This window comes from Mus pahari, chromosome 14 (assembly GCF_900095145.1).
Source record: "Mus pahari chromosome 14, PAHARI_EIJ_v1.1, whole genome shotgun sequence".
Lineage (NCBI taxonomy): Eukaryota > Metazoa > Chordata > Mammalia > Rodentia > Muridae > Mus > Mus pahari.
The window spans coordinates 74,946,282-74,968,001 of NC_034603.1; the positions used below are offsets into that span (position 1 = coordinate 74,946,282).

Below are 21,720 nucleotides of genomic sequence, written 5' to 3' on the forward strand. Positions count from 1 at the left end.
CTCTGTTTCTCTGTCTCTCTGTCTCTGTTTCTCTCTCTCTCTCTCTCTCTCTCTCTCTCTCTCTCTCTCTCTCTCTGTGTGTGTGTGCACATGTGTGTGTGCGTGCGTGCTTATGGATGTCAGAAGAGGTTGTCTGAAGCTGCAGTTATGGGTAGCTATGAGCCAACATCATGGGCTCTGGAAGTCATACTCTGGTCCTCAGATCAGAGGCAGTAAGTTGGTGCCTCCTCTTAGTTGCTGAGCCATCTCTCCAGTCCCCTGAGTAGTCTGAAGTGTAAGTTTATTGGGCAGTTTATCTTCACTGTTCTGATCATTGTACTTATGCTACCATTTGAGAAGTAGCAACACTCTTAGAAAAATGCTTTCACAAAGATCAAATATTAGAAATTAGGGCCTATGTATATTCTTATTAAGATGTTAGGATACTTGCTACTGTTGTGAATTTCTTTGTGAGTGACTGTGTGTGCTTATGTGCATATGTGGCATCTAGAGATTGCAGCATCAGAGCTCGGGGTATAGTTCAGTGGTAGATATGTTGGGCTTTGGGTTTCATCTCCAGCATCACAAAATAAGAAATAAAACATGCCAGAGCACCAAGGGGATGAGAGGTCGCAGTCATGCCTGTTCTAATTCAGACATAGCTTAGTGTGACTTTTCCTGAGTGGAAAGCCTTTCCTCTTAGACTAAAATTGAATCTTGGCCTCATGAGTCTGTTAAATAACTTCTCACCTTTTGGCCAAATCTTGCTTTTCTAGTGAGGGTAAGCTCTACCCAGAAAGTCTCAGGTCGGTCCCCGTGAGCTCACTGTGGCTTTCTTTCATCCTTGCTAGTTTATGTTGCATCTCTTTCAGTTCCTGATTTTGATATCGAACCCTGCTCACTGTGTAATTTTGCACAGTTTAACATGGACTTTTCAGAAGTGACATTTAAATGACTTCAGTCACATGTTCCCAGGAGACAACGGTGTTGTACGTCTGATCTTCTAACAGATTGGTGTGGGTAGCAAAGTGATTTCCACCCAAGCAAAGCCCAGAACTCTACGGACTTTAGTTCTCCTCGGTGCTTATAGGGCAGGTCCTTGAAGGGTGCGGAGGAAAGGGACTGTTCTGCCTCCCGTGGGACAATCTGTCACACAGGATTATCAGTTCTTCCTCCTGCACATCAAATTGCTCTCGACTGAAGAGTTAAATTCTGAATGTTTCCACAAATAACTCTCTGTGGTATGACCTAGCCTAATGTATAAAAAGGTGTTCTTAAATGGGTTCCTAATAATGTATTTTGTTAAGAAAGTCAAAATATGTCTGGCATGGGGAAAGTTCTGCCAGTGAGTTTCGTGCTGTTTATTTCTGAGAGTTTTATCTCTAGTATAAGAAGCTGTTGTAGAAGTGAGTACTTGCACATCTGAGAGTTTGATGTCATGTTCCTTTATGAATGTGTTCCATGTTTTTGTGTAGATCTTGAATACCTGATGCATGCAAAGCGGCAGCTGGTAACCACAGCCAAGCGCTGGGACTCTTCTTCTAAGACTATTGTAGATTTTGAACCTAATGAAACTACTGATTTGGAGAAGAGCCTTTTGATCAGATACCAAATTCCTCTTTCCGCTGACCAGCTGTTTACACAGTCCGTTTTAGACAAATCGTTGACCAAGACTAACTATCAGTCACGGCTGCACGACCTGCTTTATATTGAGGAGATAGCCCAGTATAAAGAAGTCAGCAGGTATGTTCTCTGAGCACCTCTTTCCGCCTCTCCGCTGTTCCCACCCCTCCTCCCGCTCCACCTGTGTCCCCTCCCCTCTCTCCACCTGTCCCCCTCTCCATTCCTTTCCTTTCTTTCCCTTTACAGTGATGATTTTAACTTTACAATGGACATGCTTGAGTGAAGACGTGCTTGAGTGGAGATGGGTAATAAATAACTGTTCTTCACTAGCTGTTTTTTTTTCATTTAACTAATTACCTAATTTAGAAACAGGGTCTTGTTGTGAAGTCCTGGCTGGCCTAGAACTCACCATGCAGGCCTTGAACTCTCATTAGTCTTTCTGCCTCTGCCTCTTGAATGTTAGGGGTACAGACATGAGCCAGCACCAGCACCTTAGTGCTATGGATTCTATCTTTAACAGACGTGCAAGTAAGACTGATATGTGTGTGTGTGTGTCATAAAACCTTACTGAGTGTCTGCTCTGGGACCAGCTCTGCTCACTTTGGGAGTATAAAACTGGTCCCTACTCTTGAGAAGTGAGTACGGGCCATGGTATGCACCTAACGGGTATTTGTGGAGTCAAAGGACAAACATGGAAACAAGCCACATATTCTGAAAGTTTTTTGAGGAGTGAGATTGTTTAGATAGAGGAAAATCATCTGATGATGACATGTCATTATGTCCATCTGTAAGTGCTCCACCTTCTTATGCTTTAGACACACCCACACACCAAGAGCTGAAACCAAAGATTGTCACTGTAAGACAAAGTAGTCTAAAATGAAAGTGGGAATGAGTGAAACGATGAACAATGCCGTTGTTATTTGAAAGTACTTTTCTTCTGTTAAGGTAAAATAGGATGAATCTTCAAAGTTGAACCTCAGTGAGATGCGATTACATTTTTATAACAACTTTTCCTTTTAAATATAGTCCAGCCAATACATCTTTTCTTCCAACTGCCTTATTAATAACGGATCCAGAAACTCTTATCCGAAAAAGAAAAGGTAAACCTCAAAAGTGCACTGTGCCCCTCTGCAGGTCAGACGGGGTAGAACCTTTCAGAGTATCTACTTATGTTCAGTATGCAAAGGGAGTGTAATTTATTTTCATTATGCTGGGACTGTGTCTTGGCCCTTTTGGGTTGTGCTCTTCTCTCTCTCTGGAGTCTGGCTGTAGAGCCTAGGCTGGTCTTGAAATTGTCAGCCTTTTGCCCTTTCCTCTTGAGTGCTCATATTACAGGTATGTGCTGGCCCTTTTAATATAAGTCTTTGCTTTGAATATTTTAGTTTGTGTGTGTGTGTGTGTGCGCGTGCGCGCGCTTGTGTCTGTGTGAGTGTGCCCAGGTGTGTCTGTGTGAGTGTGCCCAGGTGAGCACTTGATGTGAGGAGACAGTCTTCAGGGTTGTGCCTCTTCTCCCACCCTGGTTTTGAGGCAGGGTTTCTCTTGTTTTGCTACAATATTGTATGTGCGTGCTTCTGGTTAGCTCTCCTGTCTATGGCCCTCACTGAGACCACAGGCGTTGGCTACTGCATCCAGTCTCTTGAGTGAGTTGTGGGGATTAAACTCAGCTCAGGCACCTAGCACTTTTACCTGTTGAGCTCTCTTTTCCCATTTGTGTAAATCTTAAAAGGCTTGTATTGATTGTGCCTGTAGTCTGAGCTGAAGAAATCGTATTTTATTAACACATGAATATGCATGTGTGTTGTTCCCATTATCATATTTTTTTTCTTAGGAAAAATACTATATGTGTATTGGGATGAGTAGAACTGACCAGATGCCTGGCACGATGACACATACTGTTAATCTCAGCATTTGGCCACTTGAGATGCAGAAGGAGATGGGGCTTAGTGAATTCCAGGCCAACCAGGGCTGAGTAGTAAGATCCTGTTTCATAGCTTACCAGAGAGTTGGGCCTAATGCTACACACCTTTAACCCTAGCACAAAGGAAACAAGCCAAGAGGATCATGAGTTCAAGGCCAGCCACACCGTGAGACTGTTTATAAAAGGTTATACTTCTGTTTGCAGGAGCTAAGGACAGTGCGCTTGGTCTCATTGAATTACAAGAGACTCTCAGGATCTTCAAAGTTTATTTCTCCCTTGAAAGGAAAACAAATGTAGCCATATGTTGATATGCATTCAGTGATTCTACCTTGGAAGAATTCCACCCAGTTCTGAGAGATTCGGTTTTTACAGAAATAGGATTTAGGGCTGGAGAGATGATTCAGGGGAGCTACTTTCTGTTCCCAGCACCCACATCAAGTGGCTCACAACGGCCCTTAACTCCAGCTCCAGGGATCCCACACTTTGGCCCCTGGGAGCCCTTGACACAGACATTTATGTCCTCATATACACAGAATTTTAAAAATAATAAGAATAAATCTTAAAATCAAAGAAACAGCCATTAGCTGAAGCTCTGCTTTCCATTGCCCTGTGCAGTGCCAGCCTAACTGGCCCGGCCCCTCAGTTCACCTGCCCGCGGGCCTGCTGTGGGTGGGGACGTGTGTCACCTTCTATGGGTTACCTTGCTTCCCCTCTGCAGCAGGAGACCAGGCCTTCTCATGTTACTGGCCTGATTCCTGATTCTTGTTCATGTAGTCGGAAAAAAATCTCATGAAACCAAACTTACTGTACAGCTCTGGCATTTGAAGATTAAAATATCACTTCAGAGCTAATGAGCTAACAAATGCTGACATTGGTCCCTCCATGTTTCTTAGGAGGCTTTACAGTAGTTGGAAATTTTGTTGGCTGTTATTCTGCCTCCTGGGAAGGCTGAGATTGCATAGACTTCAAGATTGATTCAGAATGTGGTGTGCAACAGCGGAAAGAATTGTCTTTGTTCATTTAGGGTGTGCTTTGTTTTTAAAGTATTTGAATTATTGAATTTCAAAGTGCTGTTTTTTAAAGGATTTATCGTACTTGAAATTCTGTGTCTGTCCTTGTGTGCGTGTGCAGGTATTTGCATATGAGTGCAGGTGCCCAGGGAGGCCAGAAGAGAGGGGCAGATCCTCTGGAGCCAGGCTTCATTAGTTATCCAGGTTAAAAAGGCTGACTTGCTGGTGACTTAGCCATTAGTAGGAATGCTAGCGCCCCCAGAATCAGGGCTTTGTGACAGTATTGTAGAGGAATAGCAGTTGGTGAGAGGCACAGTAAGCGTAGCTCAGCTTTTAGCGTGGACACAACGGAATGGTGGAGCCTTTTTGCATAATGCATGCAAGCATTGGTTTGGAGATACACATGGAAGGGGTCAGGGGTTATTTGGTGCTACATGTCTGGGCATGGAGAATGCAGGAACAAAGGCATCCTTTTGGGAGTAAGATGAGGGCACACTGGGCTTTTAGAAGGTGTCCGAGTTTGGATGGAAAGGAAGAATAGAGGACAGGTGGCAGACAGTCCCTGCATGTTTGAGGAGGAGGGAGGGAGTTTAAAGAGGAGGGTGGCTGCAAATAAAAGGGAGGAGATTTGAAGCTTGGACATCACTGTTAGCTATAGAGAGCTCCTGTCAGTCAGCAGTGTGTTAGAGACAGGACTGTCTCCCAACCCTGAGCGAGTTTTAATTACCCCAGGTCCTTCTCAGTGTATGGAAGGCAGCTCTATTTAAAGAAAGAAGCTTTATTTAAAGAATCATTCATGACAAGATTCTATGTGAATATTTATTTATGGTTTTTCGAGGCTGGGTTTCTCTGTCTAGCCCTAACTGTCCTGGACTAGCTCTGTAGACCAGACTGGCCTTGAGCTCACAGAGACCCTCCTGCCTTTGCTTTCCTAGTGCTGGGATCAAAGGTGTGCACTACCCTGACCCCCAGCCCCCTGCTGCGAATGTTTTAAGTGTGTAAGTTAGTCTTGATTCTCTGTGATGCCTTCAGGTGCATAGTCTCTCATAGTCACATGCACGTGTGGGTGCATGAGTGTCCTGATGGTTGTGTACTAATATAGGCTTGGTCCCCCCCATCATTCCTGCATGTGAGTCAGTTCCTTATACTAACAAGCAAACTTTTATTTCAGTTGTTATTTGTTAGCATTACTAAAAGAGAATGTTACGTCTGGATTCTTTCAGAAAGACTTGTAGTTTTAGTTCAGTGTCTTTCCTCCTAGGTTAGGTGCTATTAAAGTCTTAAGTATCTCAACTATGTTCTAATAGGTTTTCCTATTAGTGTATTCCACTTTATTACTTATAATCACCCATAGTTTACTCAGACTTACAAGAATTATTTATTTGTGCTTGTGCATGTGTGTGGGGCAGGGCTTACATACAGGGGCGAGGGAACAACCTTTAGGAGTCAGTTTGCTTCTTCCACGTGGCTTCTAGAATGGAACTCAGGATGTCAGGCCTGGCAGCAGGCACTTTTACCCACTGAGCCCTATCTGGGGCCCCATGCAGTCTTTTAAAAATGCATACCTTTAGTGCAACTAATGCTTATGTAACTTGTCTTCAGCTTGGATTAAAGGCAGAAAGATATCATATATAGAGTTGCTAACTTGTACAGTGTGGAATTGATACAGAGTTTCACATTCCTTATGTTTATATTTGAATTTCTTTGTTGTGTTTTTCTAGTTCTTACAGTTTTGATGAGAAGTACTTAAATTAGTTTTCTGCTTTGATTTAGGTTCAACCTTAAAGTGCAATTGCAGATTTTAGCAAGCTTCATGCTCACTGGAGTTTCTGGGGGTGCAAAGTATGCTCAGAATGGACAACTTTTTGGTCGTTTCAAGCTTACTGAAACCCTGTCTGAAGATACTTTGGCTGGACGGCTGGTGATGACCAGGGTCAACGCTGTTTATTTATTACCAGTCCCTAAAGAGAAGCTTGTCCAGTCCCAGGGAACCAAAGAGAAGGTCTATGAAGCTACTATTGAAGAAAAAACAAAAGACTATGTATTTTTAAGGATATCCAGGGAATGCTGTGAAGAGCTTAGTCTGCGGCCTGACTGTGACATCCAGGTATGTTTGCAGGCAGTGCCTTCCTTCCCCCAGGAGCGTGTCACCTGTGCCAGCGTGCATGTGACTTTGAAGTCTCATCCTGGCTGGTTGGAACTACAGCTTTGGTCACCTTTTGAATTTAAGGAATGTGTAGTATATTCCAGTCTTGTAGAAGCTCTAGACTTGTACATCAGCAGTGGAAGAGCAGATGTTTTGGAAACTGCAGTATCCAGAGCCATGACATGAGCATGTGCCTGCTTCCCTTCTCTTTGCATTAGTGGTGTTGGAAGCCTATGCTCAGTCTGCCATATTTAACTGGAAAGGTAGCCCGTCTTCTTAAAATAGGAAACTTAGGGACCATTAGTCATAGTCAGTCTGTACAGTGTTATAAGGTTGATTATCATTCATCATGTGATAAAACACACTTCTTCTGATGCTATCAAATGTATTTTCTATGCACATGGTGGATTGAGATACCCTTTATCTGGTGTTTGTAAGATTTCAGTTCTTAGTAGGTAAAATAATAGCATGTATACTATTAGTATGATCACACAAGGTCATCCGTGGCAGCTGCTTATTACAGTGCCTAACACATGCAGCCAGGGTTTTCCGTACTAATTACTCATACTAATTCCATAGTTTGAAAGAAAGTCTAAACTTGTCCTGCAAACTGTTGTCTCCATGAAGTATTTAGTGTATTCCTGATATTCGTGTTAGTATGAAAGTCTTTTGTAAAAATGTCCATTTTGTATTTCAGGTTGAGCTTCAGTTTCAGTTGAACCGATTACCCCTCTGTGAAATGCATTATGCACTAGACAGGATTAAGGACAATGCTGTTTTGTTTCCAGACATCAGTATGACTCCTACCATACCTTGGAGTCCCAACAGGTATGAAAAGAGATTTCTTAGCAAAAGAAGGCTATTAATATTAAAGTGAATGCCTATATCAGTTGAAGCATACTTTATTGACTTATTGATTGCTTGCCTCCCCTCCACCCTTTAAGACAAGGTCTCCTACAGGAACCAGGCTGGGCTGGATCTTGTTATACAGCTTAAGCTAACCTGGGACTTGGGGCACTCTTCTCCCTTAGCCTCTCTAGTAGTACTAGGGTACAAGCCAGTACACCGAGTTCAAGCCTGTGTTTGTTAGGACACGAATGAAGTGTTTGGCCTTTAGATTACAAGTTACTTCTGTGGTTTCTCTCAATGGTTACAGTTTAATAGAACACTGAGCAGTTTTGGGATATTTCTAGACTGACTTGAATGTGACGATCATGACCTTTTTACAGTGGGTCACATATATTAAGTAGCTCTGAGTTGTAGGTGATACTGTGATCTCACAAACTGGAGGGGACGGATAGACTGTTCTTCAGATACTGCTGCCAAGTAGGGAGGTGCAAAGCTATTGATCTGTTTACCTCTGTCACCCCCACCCGCAGTTAAGGCTGGTTTGTCCCAAGAACATGTAGCTGTGTGAATGTTCTGTTCATCTTTGTCACTGGGTACTGTCCCACTAACCTCTGCTTTCCTAGCTCAATTGATGAGCCACTAAGTGACTTTCCACAACACAGATAAGGTTGGGTGGCCAGGCAGGGTGGCGGCCCTGTCTTGCTGGCCGAGGTCCTGGTGTCTCTACTGATCTCCAGAGTCTCCAGCATGTTGACAAGTGAAGAGAGAACACAGAGGCCCGGGTGCTTCCTTCCCTGCCATAGTCAGCTCTAGAAATGCTTATACAGATCCACCCAGCATTCCATTGACTCTGCTCCTAAAGACAGAACAACACAATATGATATGCTTCCAACACAAGCTGTCTTGACTGCCTCACCCTACTTCTTTTTATTGCCAAATTTCTCAACGGGCACCAGTCTACATGTTTCCAGAATTTTCAATTCCCTGATGCTTTGGTGCTCACTATCTTAAATGTAGTTGTGATCTGATTATAGAAACTCAGGTCATCCTAGCCCTCACTTGACTCAGCTTCTTTGCGTCCATTTTTCTTTCCAGTCTTACAACTGGTGCTGAAGCTAATATATCTGTGACATTCTGTTGCTCGTCCATCCTGCTGTCTGTATTTCTGTTGTCTGGTCCAACCTGAACACTTCTTCCAGAGTTAGTTTTGTAAGATAACCATGGCATTTCATCATGTGCATGTACATCTTTGGCTGAGGTCTGAGTATGGTTCTGCGCTCTGACAGAGGGTCTCACTGCCTTCCAGCGCTGTCTTGTTCCTTTCTTGGCCTCTGTAATCTAGCTGGGGGCTATGAAATACCAATTGCTTTGACATTTATTTAGGCCTTCCTGGACTGATTTGTCTCACTGTAATTTTTCTTTTTACAGTGAGATGAGACTTGGAGAGGGTTTATATTTTCAGCTGTAGAGACAGACTGACTATCATAGAGAACATGTTCAAGTCTCTTTTGCTAAATGCTGGCACAATGATGATAGTTTGTTTCAATGTTTGGCATTCTTTACATATTCAGTATTCAGCCGGGCGGTGGTGGCGCACACCTTTAATCCCAGCACTCGGGAGGCAGAGGCAGGTGGGTTTCTGAGTTCGAGGCCAGCCTGGTCTACAAAGTGAGTTCCAGGACAGCCAGAGCTACACAGAGAAACCCTGTCTCGAAAAACAACAAAAAACAAAACATATTCAGTATTCATTGCCTGCAGTTGCAGAGTTGACTGACATCAGTAAAGCCCCTGATCTGCCCTGGCTCACCACGCTGGAACAGCTGATAAGCAGAAGCCATCCCACAATTAAGTAAAGAGATACAGACTACTTACAGAATTGATCCTGTAAGTTCATCAGTAATCTCTCAGCTTTGTAGTTAATGTGCGGAGTCTTCTGCCTTTAGTATTCTGTAAGTCATCCTTGCTCCCAGATGGGAGTGGTTAGTGTGTGCTGCCTTATTTTTAATGGATATTATTCAACCAATCTTTACCTAAAATCATCAGAAAAGACAGAAATAGAAGGTAATGTGGACTGAACTTTTGTTGCTCAGTTATATTTCCAAATATCTTTACATGAATATTTTAGTTCATGTAGGCATATGCCTGGTCTCATTAGGTTTTAAGACAGCCATTGAATGCGAGTGTTGGTGTGTCTGTAGACAAGTGAGGGGCGTGGAAGTCAGGGCATCTTAGAACTGCCTGGGTCAAGTATGGCAGTGAGAAACTTTTCTGAGCCGACCCGCTGTTGTAAGTTAGGTTGAGTTATGGAAGCCCAGTGGCTGGTAACCCAGGGCTGGGCCAGGAGCTCTATCAGCTGCACCTCCTTCCCTCCTGGCCTGGAACAGCATGCTGGGTTTTGTTTGTTTGCTGGTTTTTTTTTCCTGATGCTTCTTGTTTGTTGGTTATGTGATGGCCACTTGGGATTTATTTGCCATGTGCTGTTTTCCTCCAGAGGAGCACTCATAAAATAGGCTTTCTCCACTTAAGACCAAAAAACTAGTGAGGTGTATATGTATATATGTGCATGTGTATATGTGTATATATGTCTATATGTACACATATGAAGTGAGAGATAGAGACAGTGACACACACACAGGAGAGAGAGACAGAGACAGACAGAGAGACGAGACAGAGAGATGGACTGGTTTGAGAAACTTGCTCCCACATCAGGTTGGCCACAGTTGGGTGTCCAGCAGAAGCAGCTGGAAGCAGAGTATCATGGTTAACTAGGTTCTGGGGAGCAGGGAGGCAGAGGAAAGGGGTGCTGGGGATGATTTCGGGGTAACCATGGCAGTGTCTGTCTCATGTCAGATCTGGGCATGGTGGTCCCCTAGGGCTCAGGATGCATTGCCAGTCTGGGAAGAAGTGTGACAAGGAAGCTGGCTTCTGTCTGCACAGGAATATGTAGAGTCCTTTTTTTCTTTCAGTGCTGAAATGCCAAATTCAGAAAATTAAGTAGTGGCATGTTTTTATCTTCAAAGTTTGTTTTCTAAGATGTTTTAGATTTAAAGAACATCTTTGGCTTGAGTTTAGCACACTGCAACAGTTGTAATTTTTCAACAGCTCAGACAGTTACAGCCTTTTTAAAGTGTAAGTAGTTTCTGGTCTAAGTAGAGTTCAGCCTTACAGGGGACTTCTGGTCTCATGTCTGTGCTCTGTCTGTGGGTCGTTCTGCAGACACTTGGCAGTACTGGCTTCATACTCTTCCTGTTTCTGTTCCTACTGTCACCATTTTACCGTAACTGTTGTAGTAGTTAGTACTTTGGTTGGAGTTGTGACGAACAATACTGCTGACCCTTTACTTAGTTTGATTTGTCACAGCATCTAAATCTTCAAATCATAAGCACGCCACCAGAGGGGCACTCGTGGGAGAGATCTCATTGCAGCCCACGTGCTCCTGCAGCAGATGCTCCTCACCCTGACAGCAGGAGCCGTGTGCAGGGACTGTGTGTGGAATACTAGAAAACATTCTGTTTGTCTGGTTTGATACCTTTTATAAACCTCTGCTTAATCAATCAAGATTTATAAAACTTTGATATTTCTCAACTAGGGAGATGCAGATTTTTTTCCCCTTTCTTTGTGATCTAAGCCTGTCTGCAGACCTTTCAATAAGTTAGCAGTAGAAACTTAGTTGGGTTTTTGTATTCTATTTGCTGTGGAGGAAATTGGCAACTTCCTCACTATGGGAAATAGTTTTCTGCATTTTTGAAATATCACCAGCAAATAGACCACAAAAGTTTGATTCCTTTAGATTAGAGTCTAACTCGGGTTAGTTTTGATTTCATGGCAGAACACCTTCCTTTGACTCTGATTTATCTGGAAAGGTTTGGGAGTAAGCGTTGGTTATTGTAGATGCTGTGTGCTCAAGGAGAGTTAGTGTCAAGAAACTGACACTGCTGAGATGTGTGTTTAAAACAGCAGCTTTGTATTTTCTACAGACAGTGGGACGAGCAGTTGGATCCTCGACTAAATGCAAAACAGAAAGAAGCTGTTCTGGCCATCACCACTCCACTCTCCATCCAGCTGCCTCCTGTCCTCATCATCGGACCCTACGGGACAGGCAAGACCTTCACTCTGGCTCAGGCCGCCAAGCACATACTGCAGCAGCAGGAGACCAGGTGAGCGGAGGGAGGCATGTCCTGTCTCTTCACCAGGCAGAGCCTCTCTCCTTGCTTTAGAGAGAGAATGAGGGCCAGTGAGACAGTTTTTATCCTCCTCTTAGCCTCAAAGCAATGAAGTTTGTATTCTCTTAGAATATGTTGTTATAAAAGTTGGCAGGCAATGTAAGCTGGGCATAATGGCTTATGCCTTTAATCCCAGCACTTGGGAGGCAGAGCCAGCTGGATCTCTGAACTCAAGGCCAGCCTGGTCTATAGTGGGCAGCCAGGGCTACACAGAGAAACCCTGACTCAACAACCCCCCTTCCCCCCAACTCCCCAAATAACAAGAACAAGTTGACAGTGTAGACAATGGTAGTTTGACATAGCTGTCAAAACTTCAAGTCTGTTATACATTATGGGTATATTAGAACTCCAAGGGCTGGGTTTAAAAATCCTTACTATGGACTATGGATAGATTTAAAAATTATTTGGGGGAGCTCCTCTTTAGCTTAGAGTAACATAACTCCCAAAGGCACTGTGGGTCCTGTTGAATGTGAGCGGGGTGTGGGAAATGGACGTGTAAGATGGCCACTGCTCTCTTGGTGTTGAACTGCCTGACTAGCTTCTGTTGTGTCATTCTTTTTATTTGCACCATTTATTTCAGCAGGATTCTCATTTGCACCCATTCTAATAGTGCTGCTGACCTCTACATAAAGGATTATTTACATCCATATGTAGAAGCAGGCAATCCCCAGGCAAGACCTCTCAGGTATTTTTAAGGCTTATTATGTATCTGTATTGTACTTTGTTATTCTTAAGAAAAGGTGTCTGTAAAGGTGTCGGGGCTTTGGAAGCGCCTAAAGCACTAACTCTGCATTGGCATTTGGAGGTTATGTCATTGGAAAAAAATCTTTTAAATTAAGGCAAAAAAAATGTAAAAATTATGTATCATTTCTGAAACATTATGTATACAGAAAGACATCCTTTTTTAAGTTTCTCATGTAAAACTGTTGTTATGGTTGGAGTAGATTTTGGTATGTACATCTAAAAGGTAGTATAAGAAAATTGATTAAAGAAAAGTGATCAGCTTAAATCAAATTGAGTTTAATTAAAATTCTGGCACATTGTGTACAGCAGAGTAGTCATGTGATGACAGCTCTGTATGGGAGTAAAATGTTAACTGTGATCGTTTCCGGAAGTAGCATGTTAGAGAAGCGTGACACATGGAAACGGTCTCTGCGGCACACTGAGGACGGGTTCCGGGCTTCTTGCTGCCACATATAAGGCAGGGTATCAAAGGACATTTTAGGTTCAGTGACTGTATGTGAACATAGAATGCACTTATATACAGATTATGGGAAAATAAAAATCCTTTCCTTCAGAAAACACTGAAGAATCATACCACTTGCTTTTGTTGTTATATGAAATAATGTTTAGTTTTGCCATTTTGTAAACTAATATATCATGGCCTATTATACAAATGATTGTTAATTATTGCCTAAAAATTAGTTTTAGCTACACTTTGATCCATAATTTATTAACCTCTCATTTTTACTTGAGCCCAGGCATGGAAATAGAAGTTATGCTATTCAATTCTTCAATTCCTGCGACCAGCCCCCTGTGAAAGTGTTTAGAGCAGTGGTGTAGCATGTTAACACAGACACCCATGCTGTATTGTCCTCTCACTCTAGGACACAGCAGAAACCACCACAGTAGAAGATCCAGTTGCATGTAATAATAAAAGACTGCTTACTATCCTCTGAGTGAAGATTTTACTGAAGGATGCAGTAACAGTAGACTAAGGACTCTGCCCTCTGACCTCACAGAGGATGAGGAGGAGCTGGCATTTTCCCCTGCCTGTTCTCCCTTCAGGGGAAGAGTTCATTGTTTTATTTACTTGTAGGATTTATTGGTAGAATAGGTGCACTCGTGCATGCGTGTGTCTGTGCTTGTATGTGAATGTGGGTGTGCACATGTATGAATGTGTGTGTTATGTGTGTGCGTGTATGTGAGTGTGCATGTTGTATATGAAATGTGGTGGTCTCGGATGTCATGGTGCTCCTGGCTTAGAAACAGTTGAGGGAAGCCCTTATGGATATAGCATAGGGTGTTTGATCTTTAAGAGTGTAGATTATGTTAATTCTCTAGGTCTTTCCATGTGGAATTATTTTGGGCTTTGAGGATCCACCATGATGCATCTGTATATGTGTAATAGTAACTGATTTTCCAGTAGTGTAGTCAGACTGGCCCAAATGAAGAAACCTGCCCCACCCGCAGTAGAGATTTCATTTCTTCTTGACTCTGAGAGTTGTTGAGTCCAAGGTAGAAAACCAATTTATTTTCCAATGCAAGGTTCAAGCTATTTCATGTAGTAAACAAGAAAATGGGGAAATGCCTAGCTCCCCGAGCGTTTTTTTTATGCAGCCCTGAACATCCACCGTGGTTTCTCTCTAGGAAAGGTGCTGCCCTGCAGCAGAGGCCGAACGGTGGTCTTCAGCGGTAGGCTTCACTGTAGCATTAGCTCAGATTAACTGATAGTTTTCCTCTTCAGTAATAACTGCGAGAGATTTGACAGACAGAGAGGACAAGAATGAGTCACTGCTCTGGAAGATGAGCTTTGTCTGAGGGTTTTGGAACCTCACAGCCTGTCTGTGCTAGGCAAGGGCTTGCTGTACCCCTAGCCAGGCAAGAAATCAGCTTTACTGGAATGCCACAGAAAGAACACAAGAGGGCACCAGATGTCCACACATGACTGAGAAGGAACACAGGCTGTCGCTAGGGAGCAAGGCTGACCACAGACCGGCCTCTTCCCTGCACTCTGGTGTAGATGTGGCCCTGGGAGATAGTTGGAGCAGCCATTGAGTAACACATTAGTAAATAGGGGAGGCACACGTTAGGGTTAGAAATCATGAAATTCCTTGTACTTGTCAATTGTGCTGAACCTAAAATATATGGAGTTTTTAGACATTTTAGGTTTGAGTTTCAGTTTTTATTTTATTTAGAATTGGGAGATTTGTACAACTGTGCCTGTACTACACACACATGCAAACCTCCTCTGTCCCCACATGCACAAACAAAAAGAAATAGAATTGAGTTGTTTTTGTAAGGCACATAAAAAGCTGGATGGGACCCGCAGGTGGCTGTGGTCTGCACTTGTGATGCCAGACAGACGAATTACTGCTGATCTGAGGCCAGCCTTGGCTGGGTGAGGACTTAGCAAGAGCTACAGTGAAAGTTTGTCTTGAAGTTATAAAACAGATAAAGGAAAAGAAGGAGGAAGGAAGCGGGCTCCTTTCTGGGAGGGGCTCTGAGGACAAGGCTCCAAGCAGTGCAGTGGGGCTGGCCATCCAGAGGAAGTGCACCGCTGCTCCATGAGTGGACAGTAGCTGCCCTTTGGGTAATCTTTAAAGAAACATTTGCTTTAAAAAAGGGGGGGGGGCTCATCAGTTCTTGACAATTCCTGTTCTAAGTAGTAGCATTTGTAGTTGCTTATTGTATATAAGTTTATTACATGTACAAGACCCCAGCGAATTAAAATTATATATACTAGACCATCTGCTGCTGTTTTAAGGATTAATTTAAGTCATATGGAACATGTGGATTGTTTTGTTTCGAGGAAATATATAAATATGCTGTCACATGTATATTTATGTATGTCTCCCCCCCCCCCAATGGTGCTGGGAACCCAGGGCTCTGAGCATATTATAAGCTTTACCCTGAGTTATATTTATATTCTCAGTTGTATATTTTGGATAGTGAACTTAAAAGCATCATTTGCCACTGTTAATACTCTAATTTGAAAACTGCTACATTTGTTTTATTTCTTTCTCCACTTTTGTAAACACTACTGCCATTCGTGCAGTTTCCAAAGCCAGAGGCAGGTGGCTGTAACCCAGCACTTGGAGGGAGGGACAGTGGACAGTAGGCGGATCGTTCTCTTGCCACTGTGTAGTGAGTTTGAGGCCAGCCTGGCTCAGACTCTGTTTCAAAACAAAACCAAATCATCCATTGCCTTAATTTTTATCACTAGTTCATTTATGAATATATCTAGTTGCATTCTGTTAACATATCCAGTGGATCCAGGTTGTATATTTCTGCTGCTACCCAAGCCACTCTCGTCTCACCCTGGCACTAACCTGACGTGGCTCCCTGCTGCTTCTGTTCCCTGCTCTCCCCTCCCCCCCTCAGGACCGGGTTAGAATCCACATGTATGAGATTATGAGGGTCCATCATGAGCTCGTCTTTCCATGTTCATGTCTATTGACACCATGCAGACGCATTGAAGTTGGCCACAGGAGTAGCTTTTGATATCACGGGAGCCAGCACACGCTAGAAACCCTACTCCCATCTGTTGTTAAGTGTGCCACCCTTAAGCTCTGCCTAAGTAAATTATGCCCAGAGATCAGAGAATTTAGTGACATGAGTTATTACAGCTGCCCTGTCCAGTTGATGGCTTTTTATCAAACCCAAAGCAAAGCCAAGGCCGCTGTGGTTGCTCCCGAGCCCTGTGCACTCTGCCTGTGCGCTATAGCATAGTCAGCAGCCAGTAGGTCTGTCATGGGGATGGTGGAGGCTGGATATATGGGTTGTAGCTGTCCATCAGAGTAGTCTATAGCTGAGGCCTGTTCATATTTTCTACTATAGTTACTTGAAAAGATGACATGTCTTAAGATTTGCATTTAGAGTTTTTGATTATTCAAAAATTTATCTTCAGATTCCAGAAGCCAAGGCAGAGGCCTTTTAAATAATTTTAAGAACTTTTCTGAAGTAAAATTATTACAAACTGTTCTAAAGTAAAAATATCCTAAGCATACAATTCCATGGTTATGGTAGCATAAATAATTAAAATCAGAGTCAAATACATTTTAGTAAGACTGTAATTGAAAAAGGTAATTTAAGAATGGAAGGTTTCAAACTTAATTTAAAACCATTGCTCATAAAACATGTATTTGTGTGCTAATTTTGTTGCGAGGTTAATCGGGATACTTAGAAAGTTAGGTAGGTGGTGGCAACTATGCTTTATGTTGAAATCTTGTAAAAACATTTGATAGGGAAGGTCATCACGGATGTATAGTGGCAGCTTTCTACTACAGACTTAGACTCTGAGAGGGTTGGAATCATTATGGGATTCATTTGTTCATTTTTTGGCTCTGTGCTCTTAAATGACAGTGTAGTGTCTTAATAATCAGTGACTATGAATACTCTAACAGGAGGTGCCATCTTCTCTCGTAGGGTGTATTTCCGGAATCGCTGGGTGAAGACTGTCCACCCAGTCGTGCATCAGTACTGTTTGATTTCAAGCACACACTCCACCTTTCAGATGCCCCAGAAGGAAGATATTCTTAAACATCGAGTGGTGGTGGTCACCCTGAACACTTCCCAGTACCTCTGCCAGCTGGACCTGGAACCTGGTATGCCCACTTGCCACAGGTGGCTGTCTCCCAGTGACAGGTTCCTGTGGGCCACATCTGGCCAGGTCTCTTTCATCGGAATGCAGCTGCCTGTGTCCACTTATTAACTTGTTTCTTGTCTGCGGCTGCTTTTATTATGCAAAACTACAGCAGGATCTTCTGCAGGGACAGAAACTCTTTGGCCCTTGACTGAAAAACATTTGCCATTTCACCTGTTCTTTAGTTGGTGATCACTAGTGATCAGTTCAAATTTGGACTGTGTGTGTGTGTGTGTGTGTGTGTGTGTGTGTGTGTGAGATTTTGTTGAGGTTTTTGCTAAGTTGCTTTTGCATCATGTAATGTAGAAATAGCAACTATGGTGTCAGTCTGTCTGTCTGCCTGTCTACGTGTCTGCATGCACAGGTGAGGTAGAGTGTGCCTGTTTGTCTGCATGCACAAGTTGAGTGCGCGAGTGTGTGTGTGTGTGTGTGTGTGAGTGAGGCGGGGCTCGTGTGCACATATGCCTGTGTCTGTGTGTCTCCATGCACAGGTGACTCCATGCACATACACATGTGTGTGTCTGTGGAAGCCAGAGAGCCCTTTAGGTGTCTCTTCTGTCCCTCTCTGACTATTCGTTTGAGGCAGAATCTTCCGTGTATCTGAGGTCATGTTTTCTTGACTAGGCTAGAAGCCAGTGAGCCTGAGTGATCTCCCTGGGCCTACAGGTATAGGCAGGATGCCCTGCTTATTGTGTGGGTGCAATAAGCACCCTTCACTCTTACATGCTAGGACTATATAAAAATCACTCTTCATTTATTTAAACGTTTTATTTTTGTGGTTTTGAGACAGGGTCTTACTTCATATTTATTCATGCTTGCATTGAGCTTGCTATTAGCCCAGGCTGGCCTTAAGCTCACATTCTTCCGAGTGCTAGGCTTCCCAGTGTGTGCCAGCCTGCCCAGCTCAGTCTGATGTATATGAGCACACAAATCTAAGCTGGGGAGTTGAGTGTGGTAGAACTTGAGCATGAGAAGATGATCATCGCTTTAGCACGCTCACTCTTCAGCAGGGCTGTCCCTGCTCTCCCTGTAATTGTCAACTGCTCATGACTTTTCCATTCCTGTGGGAATTGCCTTTAAAGCCACTGACACGCTCTACTGTGGGTCTGAGTCCTGGATGGCACAGGCTGCTCCCTGGCACCTGGCCCAGGGCATAGACACCTGGAGCACCCTCCCCACCCCCACCCAGTTTAAGATAAAAGGTTACATTTATCTTAAATGAAGGTATTGGCAGCCAACTTTTTCTTTTCCTTATTGAGGCCAGGTTTAATGGTAAAAAGGATTTGGAATTGATAAAGGCGGTGACTAGCCTGGCTACAAAGGAAGCCCCCCATTGGATGAGACTTCCTCTCCCTGCCTGTAGCTCTTGGTTGGCCGTGAGGCAATCCAAGAATGTGTTTCAGAGGTCAGGACACAGTGGCAGCATCTTTGCAAATGGGGCTCTGTGATGGCCAGCTTGGGAATGCTTACTCTCCCTCCGACTAGATGCTGACACCGGGCATGTAGACAGTTGGCTGATGCAGCACCGCTTGGGAGAGGGGAGTGGCTGGGAAGGGCTGGAATGGAGCTGTGTTCACTGCTCTCCAGGTGCTGTTACGTTTTATTCCAGTCCATTCTCACTCAAATCCTATGGTGGTTATCTTACAGTCAACAGAACTAAGACTCAAACTAAGTCATTTTAATTAATTAGTTAATTAATTGCCCTTTCTTTCCTTCCATTTGCTTTGTCACCTTTACATTTTTCTTTTTTGTTTTTTTGAGACAAGGTTTCTCTATATAGCCCTGGCTGTTCCCAAAGTTATTCTGTAAAGCAGGCTGGAACTCAGACCTGCCTGCCTTTGCCTCTGAAGTGCTGGGATGAGAGGCAGGCAGTCGCGGGGCCTGCTTAAGTGGGCGACAGTTTGGTGTTTGGTGATTCATGCAGTTCCTGAGAAAATGTTAACAAAAGAAAGCAGAGTTATTCTTTTTAACTTTTTCTTTAAAAACATTAAAAACATTTATTTTTCATGTGTGCATGTGTGTGTGCACGCGTGCATAGATGTGTAAGTGAAGTTGCCCAGTGTCCAGAAGTTGTCACATTCCTGGAGTTAAATGTGGTTGTGCACTGCCCACCATGTATGCTGGGGAACAAACTCAGGTCCTCAACAAAGAGCAGTACATTGGCTTTTAACCTCTGTGTCCTCTCTCCAGCCCCAGTCTTTTAAAAGAAATCCAGTTTAAAACAGGATTTCTTTTAAAAGACAACTGTTTGTCTGGATTGAGGTTGGCCTTATAGTAGTCATGATTTGGGTTAATGAATCAAACTTTACCTAGCAGCGCAGAGAGCAGTTGCCCTGTGACAGTGTGCTCCTGTGTTGTACCTTCTAGGCTTCTTCACGCACGTTCTGTTAGATGAAGCTGCTCAGGCCATGGAGTGTGAGACCATTATGCCTCTAGCCTTAGCTACTAAGAACACACGGATTGTTTTGGCTGGTGATCACATGCAGGTAAGGTGTCATCTTAGTCACTGTCTTGTGAGTTAGGTTTTGGTGTTCAATATTCTGTTTTCTAAAACACCAGTTGTAATACCTGTGAGTGTCTTAGCCAATGAGCCTTCACTCCAGAACTTTTAGAATTAATTTTTATGGTTAGCATGTAGAGTAGTGGGTTTCATTATGGAAGAAAGCCTTGTTGATTGTTAATATTAGTACTTGCTTATATTAGTACTTACTGTCTGTCTGTCTGTCTATCTATCTATCTATCTATCTATCTATCTATCTATCATCTATCTAATCTGTCTATTGAGACATTTACTTATTTATTGAGAAAAAGTTTTACTATGTAGCCCAGGCTGGCCTCAAAGCATGGCTTCATGTAAGTTCTGTGATTACAGATGTGTGCCACAATATCCAGTTGAATTTATTATTTTAACTTTTAAGCAAATCCTTTAAAAGTGTTATTGACTTAGTGTGTATGTGCCCACACATACATGGTGCCCATACAGAGGTCAGAGGACAACCTGCAGCTGCCAGTTCTCTCCTTCTACCACGTGGATTGCAGGATCAAACTCAGCTCATCAAGAGCTATCTCACCAGCCCCCAGTTTATTATAATAGCTTCATATAAGTTAGTGATACTCGTCTTGTCATGCCCGTGAAATCCTTTTCAGATCTCTGTGGAAGCAGTTGTGCAGGTTGCGTTCCATCATCTTCTCTTTCAGGGTTGCCGGCCTTTGGTAGTCAGTGACGAGTTTAGCACTGGTATAAAGCCGTTGATTGGTTTTGGTGAAGTAACGATTTATGCTCTTTAAATTAGTAAGTCATTACGTGGGAGGGACTCTGTAGACACTATTGCTGTAGACTCAGTGCTACACTGCGAAGCAAGATTTCTAGTCTGGTTCCATGGAGTAGTAGTAAAATGGTTTGTAGACAAAATGAGTAATTGTTTTTTGTTTTTATTTTTTGGCTTGTTCCTGCACTTAGCATGTTAAGTTATACATAAGTTTTAGTGTTTAAGTAGATTCAAAAATACTATTTCTGTAATCTGGTTAAATTTTCTTTGTCTGTTTGTCTGTTACAGCTCAGTCCTTTTGTTTACAGTGAGTTTGCCAGGGAGAGAAACCTTCATGTTTCGTTACTTGACCGACTCTACGAGCATTACCCTGCCGAGTTTCCATGCAGGATCCTCCTCTGTGAGAACTATCGTTCCCATGAAGCTATCATCAAGTAGGTGTGAGCTGTCCCCCTGACTCACACTTCCTGTGGGCTGTGGGAGGGAACCCGGCAAGCACATGGCCAGGCACAGGTGATTTATTTGTGGTCTTTTGGGGGTTTCAGACTTTGCCTAACTTGTTGTTTTTAAAAGAATACATGAAAATCCAGAGTTGTGATTTTTCGTAAGAAATAAGGCAGTTTGATTACTAAAACTTAAGGCTTCACTGAGCCTGAAATATTTTTCTATGAATTTTTATATAGATAGATTTTCCTATGAATTAATATGTAATCTATATGAAAATTGGCATACCTCTGTTATATGTTCTGAGAGAAGGGAAAGGAAATGCAAGGGGAAAACCTCTAACGTTGACTTTTAAAAAGAGTCCCCTTAACTACAGTGCACGTGTGAGAGGCACATCTGCAGGACAGCTGGGTGGCCAGTGCTGTGAGCAGCACATGGCTGAGGGGCCGAGCGTCAGAAACAGACTCTGCAAAAGCTTCCTACCGCCAGCGATGCTGGTTTCGTCATGCCTGTGGAGGCCACTTCAGGTCTCCCTGGAAGCAGTTCTGTAATCTTTTGCAGTGACATTGCTCTTCCATGGCTGCCGGCCATTCTTAGGCAGTGGTGTGTTCAGGACTAGACAGCGTGGTTTTTGGCAAGGTTGGAGACTGCAGTTGGTGCCTTGTATCTGATACCATGTGTTTTTGTGTTTGTATGTATAGTCACACATCCCTTATGTATAGGATGTAGTCTGAGGATTGTCACTAAATTTTGTCATTATGTGAACGTCATAGAGTGCCTCTCACAAATGTAAACAGTGTCACTGTCTCCTAACTCGGTCTCGTGGAAGAAGAAACACGAGGCACATGAAGCGCATGTGTGATGTGACAGGGCCCTTTTGAGGGGTCTTTTTAC

The 21,720-nt window shown here is 43.2% G+C and overlaps 1 protein-coding gene across 5 annotated transcripts in view; it reads left to right on the forward strand.

Annotated features, from left to right (window-relative positions):
- Helz (helicase with zinc finger) overlaps positions 1 to 21,720 on the forward strand; it is a 145,936-nt gene that overhangs the window by 71,483 nt on the left and 52,733 nt on the right. For 4 of the 5 annotated variants that reach the window (XM_029545737.1, XM_029545736.1, XM_021212285.2 and 1 more), the window contains 8 exons: positions 1,455 to 1,722; positions 6,304 to 6,637; positions 7,374 to 7,504; positions 11,503 to 11,682; positions 12,329 to 12,433; positions 16,897 to 17,075; positions 19,481 to 19,599; positions 20,671 to 20,816. In XM_029545737.1, the coding sequence (XP_029401597.1) occupies positions 1,455 to 1,722; positions 6,304 to 6,637; positions 7,374 to 7,504; positions 11,503 to 11,682; positions 12,329 to 12,433; positions 16,897 to 17,075; positions 19,481 to 19,599; positions 20,671 to 20,816 (1,462 nt within the window). The remainder of the gene's footprint in view (positions 1 to 1,454; positions 1,723 to 6,303; positions 6,638 to 7,373; positions 7,505 to 11,502; positions 11,683 to 12,328; positions 12,434 to 16,896; positions 17,076 to 19,480; positions 19,600 to 20,670; positions 20,817 to 21,720) is intronic. The other variant, XM_029545738.1, reaches the window with a different exon arrangement.